Below are 12,738 nucleotides of genomic sequence, written 5' to 3'. Positions count from 1 at the left end.
TCGTCTGCACTTAGCAATTGTCTACCTGTTCAAACCAAGAAGAGAAACCTGCCAGGTGAGAAAGCCGGCTGTGTTGCCACCATGTCTTCCTGTACTGCAGCTCGGAGCTGTCATGGCCACCCACCCCCACCCCCCCTCTCCATCAATCCTCGGGAGAAGGGAGAAGCATTTTTGTCACTTAATTCACACATATTTTCATTGCACCTCATCATACTGTGGCATCTCGCAATTAATTACTTTTGATTGTTTTTATACGGGTAATATTTTTTGATTCCTTTTTCTAAAAGCTCAGAAATGCAATGAAAATTCTGAGTCATAGAGCACTGAAACAGGCACTTCGGCCCATCAAGTCTGTGCCGACCATCAACCCCCATTTATACTAATCCTACTTTAATCCCATATTCCCTACCACATCCCCACAATTCTCTGACCTACACTAGGGGCAATTTACAATGGCCAATTTACCTATCAACCTGCACGTCTTGGCTGTGGGAGGAAACCGGAGCACCCGACGGAAACCCACACGGTCACAGGGAGAACTTGTAAACTTTGCACAGGCAGTACCCAGAACTGAACCCGGGTCGCTGGAGCTGTGAGGCTGTGGTGCTACTAGTATTTGAGAGAACATTCTTATTAGACAGGTAGTGAGCAAAACTCTTGTTAACTTTTTTCTTTGAGTGACTCCTCAGTATGAGAGATATATTCTGATACCCAGGTCAGCCTCACTCTCATGGGGTTAGGTACAGAATGGTTAGATGCAAAATAAAGTCCTATCCACTCTGTACGAGCAGTATCTAACTGATCTATTTAATGTCTTTCTAATGCAGGTTATAGAAAAAATGGAGACCCTTTTGGATAAAAAGTTGAAAGAGAGAACAAGAGAGAATCCTGATGCATCTAAAAAACACATAGGTAAATTGATTGGCTAAAGAACAAAGAAGTAGGAACAGGCATAGGCTATTCGGCCCCTCGAGCCTGCTGTGCCCTTCAATAAGATCATGGCTGATCTACCTCAATTCCACTTTCCTACCCCATCCCCATATCTCTTGATTCCCTTAGTGCCCAAAAATCTATTGCTCTCAGTCTTGATGGAGCATCCACACTCTCTGGGGTAGAGAATTCCAAAGATTCACATCCCTCTGAGTGAAAACATTTCTCCTCGTCTCAGTCCTCAATGGCCGACCCCTTATCCCGAGACTATGATGCCATAGTTTTAAGCTCTCCGGCCAGGGGAAACAGCCTCTCAGCATCAAGTGATTGAGACATTGGGCTGAATTGTTTTGAGCAGGGAAGATGTCCCGCTGCCAGTAGGAGCCGACTCCGGGCTGGTTGGCAGCGAGACCCTGGGGTGGCATTTTACTGGCAGAGGCCAATTAGCAGGCCATCACTGGGACCGCTGTCCAACTGAGGGCAGCGACCCGCCTCCCAGAGCTGCCGGCCCAATCAAAGGGCCAGTAGCCCAGCAGCCTCTGCAGCACCATCGTTGCAGGTGGCATTGCTGAGGCTGCAAGATGAAGGAGAGGATGCCTCCATGGTGAGGTGCCCTCAAGACAAGGTATCTTTATTCTAAAGAACCGGGATCAGGCCGGCCTTGATGATTGGTGGAGTGGGTGGGGGGGGGTGGGGGGCGGGAATATTTTTCAAGTGGTAGCACCATCGCCACGGAGGTGGCCATTGCCGGCGGGGGACCCATCTGTGGGCCTTGGAGCAGCCATAGAGGAGCCCTCGTATCCACCCAAGAATCCACTTGGAGGTCTCCAGGGTTTATCTGGTCGTCTCCCCATGCAGCGGCTTCCCCTCCCAACGGCAGCAAAATGCCGGTGGGGGTGGGAGTTGGCTCTTAATTGGGCTCTTAAGTGGCTCAAGTGGCTGCACGGTGGGCGGCCGTGCCACTGAGGTGCCCGCCGCTGGTATTACACCATGGTGGCGGGAAGATGTCGGGCTCCCCTCCCAACTCCTTCCTTTGCCCTATTACCAGCCCTCCCGTCTCCCAGCCTGTCTCCAAAGGGCGGGTAAAATCCAGTCCACTAAGTTTAGGATATTTTCCTGAAAAAGCGACAGCCACTTCTGATTTTTGCCAGTATTTGTTCGCACTTGAAATGTGATGTAAGTAATCTTTGTGGTGTATGTTGACAATCAAATGAAAGAAAGATATTAGATTTTTAATGTTGAATCCTGAGGTTGTTTGTATTTGAATAGGAATTACTGATGACAGCGTAAGGAAAGAGGTCGAGTCTGTTCTGTTAGCAGAGAATACCCGGCTGCGTGAAGAGATAGGAAAGTTACGACACCAGCCTGCACCTATCATTCTCCAGTATCCAGTACACTCAATGAAGGTAAGGTTCATTTAATGCAATAAATAATCTTCGACTATCAAGTGGACTTACAGTGTTCTTTAACATTTTAATTGACTGTAATAAAATAACTTTTAATTTACTGTGTATGAGCTCAGCTGAATTGCTAGAATTCTTTGCTGAGTTAGAAGGTTGTGGATTTCGGTCACACACAAGGACACAAGCTCATAATCTAACTGATGTCCTTTGCTCCACCATTGGTAGCTGTGCTTTCTGCTGCCAAGGCCCTTAGCTCTAGAATTCCCTTGCTAAACTTCTCCGTCTCTCACCTCTCCCACTTTAAGATGCTCCTTAAAACCTACCTCTTCAATCAATCCTTTGGTCATCTATCCTATTATCTCCTCAGTATCAAATTTTGTTTGCTATTGCTCCTGTGACGTACCTCGGGATACTTTATACCTTAAAGGCACTACAAAAATGCAAGTTTTTGTTGTTATTGTAGTTGTAGTATGCTCTGGTGTTGCACCGAGGGAGTGCTGAACTGTCAGCGTCACTGGCCTGTAGACGTCTGTTGATCTGCTCAGGAGAGGACTAAAGCTGGCACTCAGAGGTCTGTAGGGTTGGCATTCTGAAAGGTTGAGGTCAAAGGAGCAGAATTCCTTTTTTCATCTGGACCCGTGCTCTTAGATCTTGATCTCTGTCACTTGCAATGTAAAGTTCTTAGGTTTTTACGTTACATAGACCAGGGGTTGAATTTTCCCCACAGAGGTGGGAACATGAGTCGGGTTTGTTTTTAGATCCTGAATCTACCTCCGGTGGGAAACTGATTAAAGTTAGGATTTTCACATGGGTGAGCGCTTAATTGGCATGGAACAGCTTCCCTGTCCAATTAAGGGCAGTGGGTGGGCTCTCGAAGCCGGAGGGCCAATCAGAGGCCTTTCAACTTCAGTAAAGCACCTGGCTGCAGTACAAGACAAGTAACTGGGAGGGTGCCTCTACAAGAAGGTGTCCTCTCAGACACATTTTCACAAGTTTAATTAAAAACCACAAAAAGCAACCACTGTTGGAGGAGAGTGGGAGGGGCGGTGAGCCTTTCTACAAGGCAGCTTTTTGCTGCACCCCTACCCAGGCAGGCAGGGAGGACTTGTAGGCCTGCTTTGTTAATCCCTGCTCAACAAGGCCCCCCATGAGCCTAATTACCCGCCATGTGGGGGAGAGCGGCCTTCAGGGCTCCAAACCCATGCCGGCCAAAATGGCCAACGTTGGGGACTCAGTCAGGAAGTCAGCACATCAGCCAGCCTGGTAATGTTCGGGCCCCGTCTGCCTGCATTCTTGGCATCAGCAGGGCCCCAAAAGGTCTGCAGAGGGCCCTTTACATTTAGGTTTATCAACTCCAGTGGGACATATTCCTGAAGGTTTCATCATATGACCTCTTGCCTCCAACAATGACCCTTTTATTGTCCTGCTGTTCCTTTCAGGAGTCCTTTTCTGACTCGGAGAAACTAAGTCTACTAGCAAAATTGGAAAAGGCCCAGGGACGTATACAAACACTGGAGAGGCTGGTACGTAGATTTTGAAAGATGCCTTCAGAGCATCTTTTTGCACTTGTTAAATATTTGACTGCTGCTGGTACAACACTTTGTATGTGGACGCACTAAGGTAAATCTTTGAGGGACAGGACAGTAAGTAACTTAGAAAGGTAGTCTGCATCTCCGCTGCTTCGATGGAAGTCTGTGCCGGAACTAAGCCATGACAAGCTACTAATTCCTTGAAATTACACTTTGCAAATATTGGAGTTCAAATGTATATAACACTTGTTCACTGACACTTGCATTAAGATAGTAGACAAAGGAATTTCACACCCATATTATCTCAATGTTAATTTGCACCAATAATTGTCTTTTTTCTTATAGTGAGGTGAGGTTTAAAGACCTCAACCCAGGCACCAATGAATACAGTAAGCCTGCGCTGCAACACAACAGTAATCAGTGCAAAATCTAGGTTGACACTCTGGTGCAGTAGTGAAGGGAGTGAAAATGGCCTCCTTCGGTGTTGTACTTATTCAGTGATTCTAAGAGTGGAATCTTACTGACATTGTTTCTCAATGCGGGTTGGGCGGGACCATTTTTCGGGTCCCAAACCCAATTGTGTTGGAGGGCCACCTGCCTGTGCGATCTTCTCAGAGGCAGCCAACTAACATGCTGCCTCTGTGTTTGGCATCCAATCAAAGATGGTGGGTGGGCTGCACAGGCAGGAGGGCCGATCGGAGTGCCTGAAGCTGTGGGTGGATGGCAGCCCCACCAGGAGAGGTGGGCACTGCCGACGTCGGTGGGGAGCACTGTGGCCCTCTGATCCCCGCAGCTCCAGGATGGGGGGGGGAATTAAAGGGGGTATCAATGGTACCCCAGCCTGCTGCTGGGAGGCCTCCTTCAGGCACCTGTCAGACTTCAGCCTCAGCTGGGGGATCGTACCCTTCAGGAAGATTCCGGCGACGTCAACAGTCTGCCCCCAAGTGGGCACCTAATTGATCCTAATTGGCTACTGGCTGCTGCCGGGCAGGTTGCCGGTGCTGGTCTGACCCCCACCTCCGGCAAGATCACTTAGAGGCGAGAACGTGTTGAGTAGACGATCCAACGCGCAACTTTCAGAAATTCCCACCTTCCCGCCTTCAAAGCCGCCTCCAGGTGACTGATAAGATTCCTCCCGCAGCGGGCTTTGGGATACCTGCTGCTGGTCACTTTTGACTGTGGTAGTGGCAGAAGCCAGGTCACCTGCCTCTCGTGCAATGATGGTGCATGATATGAAAAGATCCAAAAGAGTTAGAGAAAAGTGGAGAAAATACTTTTTGAATCTTTAGCAAAAAAAAATGTTTTAGCAATTTTTAATTCTTTCCAAAGACTTGGTGCACTGATGGAACTTAGAGCACTTGAAGATGACGTTGTTTAAATGATGATGGGCTAAATAAAGGATTCTTGCTCTGAACTAAATGTAAAGTGAAACTTACCGGGAAGTTTTATGCTGTCTCCTGCGGCAGGTTTGGAGGTAGGGAGAGCATGTAATTGGGCAGGATGGTGGCCGAGAGGGCCTCCACCCCCTTTCCCGGCTCCCCCCCGAAATAGGAAGTAGGAAGGCCTGTGAACGGCCTTCCCGCCCCGCCGCCAATTGAGGCCCTTACGTGGGCAATTAATGCCCACTTAGCCCAGCAGTGGGCAGGCCTGTTGCCACGTGTGGCAAGAAAAACCATGCAGGTTGCTTGCCAGCTATGGTGAGGGGGTAAGGAAGCGGGGAATCCCTCGTTAAAAGTGCCTGAACGAGAGACCCTGCAATGGGAAAGGGGTCCTGCTGACAGCCACCCCCCTGGCCTTGCTGCCAATACCCCCCTACCACACAGCCCCCACCCCGTGAGACACCTCCCACCCTGACTTACCTGTGGTTGGGGTCCTCCGCGGTGGTGCTACTCAATTATAGATCTGCCAGCCTCTAATTGGCCGGCAGCTCTCAGAGAGCAGGACTTCCATTGCCGGTGTCCTTGATCCTGTAGAAGGCCCGTTTTGTCCAGTTAAGTGCCTAATTAGCACTTGAATTGGCGGGCCTCCCATAGAGGGGGCGCGCGGTGTTCTTGCCATCACTTTTGCCAGAGGCCGAGATCCCCGCCACTCGGATAAAATCCCAGCAATAGAATATTGGATCTACAACTAATTATCTACCTAACACCAACGAGGAAGCACCATCACCAAAAGGGTGGAAGTAGTTCAAGAAAAAGGGTCACTACCATCACCTTAGGACAATGAGAGATGATAGTCATCCATCTCTGAAAGGTCCACATCCTGGGAACAAAGTTTTTAAAAAAATGTTCAATAAAATCAAAACAAATTACTGCAGATGCTGGAAACCTGAAATAGAAACAGAAAATGCAGGAAATGCTCAGCAGATCAGGCAGCATCTGTGGAGAGAGAAACAGAATTAATACTACAGATCTGATGAAAGGTCAGAATTTCTTAGTTTTAATTTTTATTTTAAAGTTCACCTTTCAACAAACCATAGTAAAGGTTCCCTGCTTACAGCACCAGGGGTGATAACTGAGAGAAGGAAAAAAAACTGCAGAAGCTTAATATCTGAAATATGATCAGAAAATTGCTGAAAATACACAAAGGGGAGAGACCTTTCTTTACAGGAATGCCACTGTTTTATCAGGTGTTGAGAGGCTTGCTGAGTATTACCATAAGTTTCTGTTTTTATTCAAGTGTCTAGGGTAAATAGGGCATAGCTGCGGAGTGTTTGATCCACCTTCTGTGTGCAAAGTGGTCTCATTAGTCCAAAAAAAGCACAAAGTTTGTTGCAGTGGCTCATTGGGATACATGTAATTTAGTACCAACTCAGGCACGTGCTGAGAATTTCACTTAAGCCATGATTTCTGCTGAGAATAATTGACCTTCATATCCTCCATGGTTTATTTGGTAGATGGAGGAGAATTCACGGAAATGGGGGCGAGAGAAACAGGAGATCTTGACAAGGTTGTCCGAGTCTGAACATGGTTTCACCAGAACCTCCACCATGGTGTTACATGACTTTCCATTGGTGAGCGAAGTTCTTTCCCTCATACTGCAAACTTTTATGTTTTTACAAGAGTTTTTTTAATGGAGAAAGTCGGGTTGAAGACCAAGTTGGACATCACAGGGGGGTGAAGAGAGTAGATAAAGAAATCAATTAGAAAGTTGTGGCTATATGATGTTAAACTTGGATTTCAAAAGCCTGCACTTGCTGCACGTGAACAGGCCATGCCAGTGTTAATACTTCACATGAACCTTCGTCTCACCCTATCAGCATATTCCTTTCTCCCTCATGTGTTTATCTAACTTCTCCTTAAATGTATCTACGCTATTTGCCTCAGCCACTCCATGTGGTGGCAAGTTACACATTCTCTGGGTAAAGATATTTCTCCTGAATTCCTTCTTGCATTTATTGGTGACTTATCTTACGTAAGAACCCTATTTTTTGACGACTACACATCTTCTAGCACTCAGTTACAAAACATCATTGCAGAGGCCCAGAGTTAGATTAGGATTATGCAAGGCACTTACTGCTTTTAATATTTTCCCTTGCCTTTTTAACAGAAAAATGCATCAGATTCCCTTTTGACTCGAAATCGACATGGAATGCTTGACCCTTTGGCATGAATTTCAAAAGCGGAGTTTACACACAACATTTATAAGAGAACATTTAATTTGTGTATAGTCAAATCGAGAATGAACATTGTCTCTAGTAGCTACTTTCTTGTACAAAATTGAAGCTGGTTATATTTATTTAAAACAAAAACAAATTCTGCTTCCTTGCGAAAGGTTCTAGCTAGTTTTGTAAACAAAGCCCTGACATAGAAATACTGAATGTAAGGAAATTTATATAGTTATTTTCATATTAATGTAATTTATTAATAATTAAGTTCATTCTTTATTAACAATGATTTGTAACCTGAGTAGTATAACTTCTATTCATTTGTGCATGGAGCATTTTTACACAGCCTCAGAATAAAATATTATCCAATAAAGATGTCCATTGTTGTGCTGTTTCATTTGAGGGGAAGAATTGCATTAAGGAGCATTTATACTGAAGCTAATAGTCTGAGACCAGTAGCCACAATGTATGTTCCTTGGAACGAGCAACACCTCCAGGGATGTTTGAAGTGCAGAGACCATAAAGCCAGCCTTTCAATATCACACGGCTGTTCAGACTCCTGCCATGTAGGCTCTGGGTTACTAGGTGACCTTCCCCTTGAATATCAGCTAGACTGGATAAGTAGAGGGGTGTTCAGCAATGTCACTGCTGCAATAGAATAAGTATGATAAGTGAAGATGTTGGTGTCTCTCCCAAAAGCGCCACACCATTCCCTCTGATGATTTAGTGTGCCAGAAATTGGGCAGGGTCAGGCTGCCTCACATCGGTGGAAGTGCAACAACCTAAAGCAAGATCTCCTCAGGATTACACCGACAGGTCGAGAGCCATTTGAGTCCCAGGAACCTTTCCCAGACAATCAGCTGTCCAGCCACAGGATGAAGCACCGGCCTGGGTATTCGAGCACGACACACACACAAGCACCATGGCAGCAGGTAGTAGAATCAGAGGAAAATCATATTTTTGGGATATAAAATATGTTGGCAGAAGTGTTGCAGAATGTGGTGACAGTTTCATTTGCGTGACTAAGGAAAGTTACACAATTTAAAAAAAAATTGTGTTCTGCTTAAGTTGGTGGCAATATAAATGTTGATTGTCAATTATTACAGGGGATGAGGAAGATGTAAGGAAATTGATAAATATGTGAAAACTCCATTGGGACATTAGGAGAAGGTGCTGGGTATCCAAGTCTGCTGAATTGCTCCTGCATCCACAAAGGGCGCTGGCTTCCTTTGTTCCTCAGTGAGGTCCTTTAGCTCATCTTGTTTCTCCATTTGAGTCTCCTTTTAATGGCCAATTAATAAAGAGTGCAGCGCAGCATGATTTCTCTGAAGAGTCTGATTGGCTTATACTGAACGATACCTTTGGAACTGTCAAGCCACAAAAGTTGCTGCTCTGGTGTGCCTATGATGTAATTAATGATCTAGGTTTGAACCGTATTGTATCTGGAGTCCAGGAACTCTGCATTAGATGAGGGAGCAGCAGGGTATTTTTGATATCTCAGGGTCTAAGCCTTAACTTGCTGGGTATTACCAAATAATGGCAGCATAGTGGACTGATGTAAAGTGACTGCTGCTGGGGAACTGGCAGTCACTTGCAGTATCCTTTGCAGGTGGGCACAAACAAACTAAACATTGATGGGAGTAAAGGCCCTTGCGTTCATGTCTGGTGCTAACCTGGGTTCAGAAGCATATAGGACCAAATGGGTGCCATCGTGACGCTCAGAACTTTAGGATGTCTCATACTGTAGTCGGGATTTTAAGCCCCACACACCCCCCTCTTGAAGTGGGATTGGGGCACAGAGTGTTGTGATGGGTGGCGGGGCAGGGGGAGCAGCAGGGCGGATGGCCTATTGCCACCCGGTCGCCCAGGGATCATCCCAGGAATGGGATAGGCCGACGACAGCCTTCCCGCCCCCAGAGGCCAATTGAAGCCCTTAAGTGGCCTATTCACAGCCAATTAAGGGCTTCTTCCTGCCACTGCTGGGACCTTGCCAAGGGCAGGAGGGGTCCTCCGTCATTCGGGGAGGACACCTTGGAAAATGAGACACCCTTCTTGCGGGCTTGGGGGAGGGGGGGCCCTCCCTCCATGGGCAATTTGTGGCCCACGGAGAACCCCCACCGGGAACCAATTCGGCCCAAGGGAACCCCCTCTCCCAGACTGAACAACCACCAGCCCCCCACTCCCCCTCGCCGGTGTCTTCGGAACTAGTTCCAGTGACCCTGCCTCACCTACCTCTGTTCCGGGGTTCCACCACCGGGCTTGGGTCTGAAGCCTTTTCAGTACTGGCAGTGGCCACTGCACCCATTGGCGCTGCTGATACTGCTGAGTTTCCAGCCCTCTGATTGGCCAGCAGCTCTTGGAAGCAGGATCCCCATCTTTAAAGGGATGGGGATCCCACCTCCTAAAACTTTGACACAAAAAGACCGGAGAATCGCTCTGGGACTGGTGGGGGCGGGGTGTTGGTGGTGGTGAGTGGGGGGAAAAAAGGCAGAGGTGGAATTTCCCCACCTTTTTGGCCCAGCACTGGGAGCCCCGCCTCCAGACCAAAATCCAGCCCTTTGATACAATTCTCTTGCTATTCACAGGGAAAGTGATACACCAACACTGCAGACTGAATGATGTAATCGATATCCCTAGTGATAATTTGAAAAAGAGCCCAAGGCACACATAAACACACAATGGTGACCATGTGTAATTAACAGTTATGAGTCAAATGGGATAAGTAATGGACCATGGAACATTAACAACATAGATGGCCATTTGCAACTTGCAAGGACTAAGCACAGTTGCAACGAATCAGTGATCAGGATTTACGCCAGAACTTATGACAATCACTGAAGGATTTATATTGTCTGTTTTGAATTGGACATTGGAATTACAACAAGCACACATGGCTACTCGGGTTAAGTGATAAAAGGTAATTTTGCTGTTAGTTCTTAAATGGTGACTTTTTAAAACCCCAATTCAAGCTAACTATAAAGAAACTTCAAACAAATATGTTCAAATATGTCGGGATACCAGATAATTAGTAAGCAAATGATGTCAACAAATACAAGGTAAGAATCATAGAATGGTACAGACAAAAGGAGGCCATTTGGCCCATCAAGCCTGTGCTGGCTCTTTGGAAAAGCTATCCATTTAGTCCCACTTCCCTGCTCTTTCTCCATAGCCTTGAAAATTGTTCAACTTCAAATATTTATCCAATTTCTTTTGAAAAATACTATTGAATCCACTTCCACCACCCTATCTTGCAGTGTGTGCCAGATCATAATAACTCACTGCATAAAAAAAATTCATTCCTCATATCACCTCCACTTTTATTGCCAATTACTTAAAATCTGTGTCCTCTAGTTGCCAACCATTGGAAACAGTTTCTCCTTATTGGTGGGCAGTGGTGGGCGGAACAGTGGCGCAGTGGTTAGCACTGCAGCCTCATAGCTCCAGGGACCCGGGTTCAATTCTGGGTACTGCCTGTGCGGAGTTTGCAAGTTCTCCCTGTGACCGCGTGGGTTTTCGCTGGGTGCTCTGGTTTCCTCCCACAGCCAAAGACTTGCAGGTGAAAGGTAAATTGGCCATTGTAAATTGCCCCCAGTGTAGGTAGGTGGTATGGAATATGGGATTACTGTAGGGTTAGTATAAATGGGTGGTTGTTGGTCAGCACAGACTCGGTGGGCCGAAGGGCCTGTTTCAGTGCTGTATCTTAAAATAAAATTAAAATAAAAATTTACTCTGTAAAAACCCTTTATGGCTTTGAACACATCTATCAAATCCCTTCTTAACCTTAAGCTTCTCTAGTCTCCGCACGTGACTGAAGTATTTCAGCCCTGGAACCATGCTAGTAAATCTCCTCTGCACAGTCTCTAAAGCATTTAAACACTCAAACGTGTCAAAGAATTCAAATTGTTTATGTATGAGTAAGAGAAAAAAATGGAGACATTAGCGGGGAATTTTATATATGTGTGGTTTATGTTTGATTCCCACTTCGGCTACACATAGTCTGAATGGGGTTGGTAGAAGTGTGACAGTTGGGAGTGTGGAAGCTGAAGGAAGGAAATGATTGCCTTAGAGAGGTGAACTTGAGCCATGAAGTGCTGCAGTGACAGTGAACATAGAAACTCTCTTGCAACCATGAGGTGCAAGAACTCAACTGGGGTCTGGGATATTTGGAAATCAACTTCAGTGCTGGGACCTGTGTAAGTAAGATCCAAGTCCAAAAAAATTGAGAAATTTGGGTAAAGACTATGATGAAAACTTCTCAACAGTTGACAAATAATATTTTATATATCCGTGAAATGTACTGTTGATTTGTTTGTACTGAAATTAAACGTGCTGAGAACCTGTTAGAGATGGTGTGCGGAATAAATTCTGAGCATATTCTGCCAAGGTGATTACAGCCTAGATGTAAATTAAAGAGAGCTCAGAAAGCTTGAAAAAAGTGATGAACTTCAAGCTTTTGTATAATCTGAGATATTTGTAAAAGTAGTGATTTATTAGTGAATACAATTATCACTTATCAACACAAAACATAAACACGCCAGTGATAACAAACCAAGAAAATGTTTGTGTGGCGTGATTTTAAGAGGATGTACACAAATTCTAGGATAATTGCCCTAGTCAACATAAAACTGCAAACAAATCTGCATCATAGACACTAAAGGCTAGAAATTGTTTTTGTTTACAGCAAACAAATGATAAGGGTCTGTTATTATTGCATATTAAAGCCTTTGACCACTTTTAAAATAACTTTTACACTTGTAAGATTAGTTAATTTGGCAAATCATCAGCAGTCGATGGCAATTGTAGTGGTGCAAGAAATATTAAGAGGGCATTGTGATCGCTTGTACAACTTTCAAATGACCTGAGTTCCCAAACAATGCACAACAGAAATTCAGTTTCCACCACCAACCTTTAAAAAAAAACACTTTTCTGGTTAAAGGTGATGATTTTTATTAAATCTAAATTGATAACAATGATTCTGCAGCATCATATGCGACTGCCAATGCAACATCACTCCCATGATCAATCATTGGCATTCCATTTATCTTACTAGTTGAAAGACAATTTATTTAGAAACAAGAATACTACTTTAACATGAGGGGGGGAGGGAATCAAAAGTAAAGACAAATTTATGACATATACAAAATGGTTAGTCACCTTTCTGATAGTTTTGGAGCTCTGGTCACTCCCTGCTTCCAATTAAGGGATAAGGTGTGCTCTGTGCACTTAGCACAATAAAATCATAAACCTATTTAGAGTCATAGAGTTATTCTTT

General features: G+C 45.2%; 1 protein-coding gene across 8 annotated transcripts in view; it reads left to right on the top strand.

The window, feature by feature from the left end:
- ccdc33 (coiled-coil domain containing 33) overlaps positions 1-7,845 on the top strand; it is a 304,008-nt gene extending 296,163 nt beyond the window's left edge. For 7 of the 8 annotated variants that reach the window (XM_068015481.1, XM_068015480.1, XM_068015479.1 and 4 more), the window contains 5 exons: positions 828-912; positions 2,200-2,336; positions 3,773-3,856; positions 6,756-6,872; positions 7,409-7,845. In XM_068015481.1, coding sequence (XP_067871582.1) covers positions 828-912; positions 2,200-2,336; positions 3,773-3,856; positions 6,756-6,872; positions 7,409-7,471 — 486 coding nt within the window. In that variant the 3' untranslated portion in view covers positions 7,472-7,845. Of the gene's footprint in view, positions 1-827; positions 913-2,199; positions 2,337-3,772; positions 3,857-6,755; positions 6,873-7,408 lie in introns of those variants that run through there. The other variant, XM_068015484.1, reaches the window with a different exon arrangement.
- The last annotated feature ends 4,893 nt before the right edge of the window (positions 7,846-12,738 follow it).

Source organism: Heterodontus francisci, chromosome 35 (genome assembly GCF_036365525.1).
Source record: "Heterodontus francisci isolate sHetFra1 chromosome 35, sHetFra1.hap1, whole genome shotgun sequence".
In the NCBI taxonomy this organism is placed as follows: domain Eukaryota; kingdom Metazoa; phylum Chordata; class Chondrichthyes; order Heterodontiformes; family Heterodontidae; genus Heterodontus; species Heterodontus francisci.
This window is presented reverse-complemented; position numbering and strand designations above follow the sequence as displayed.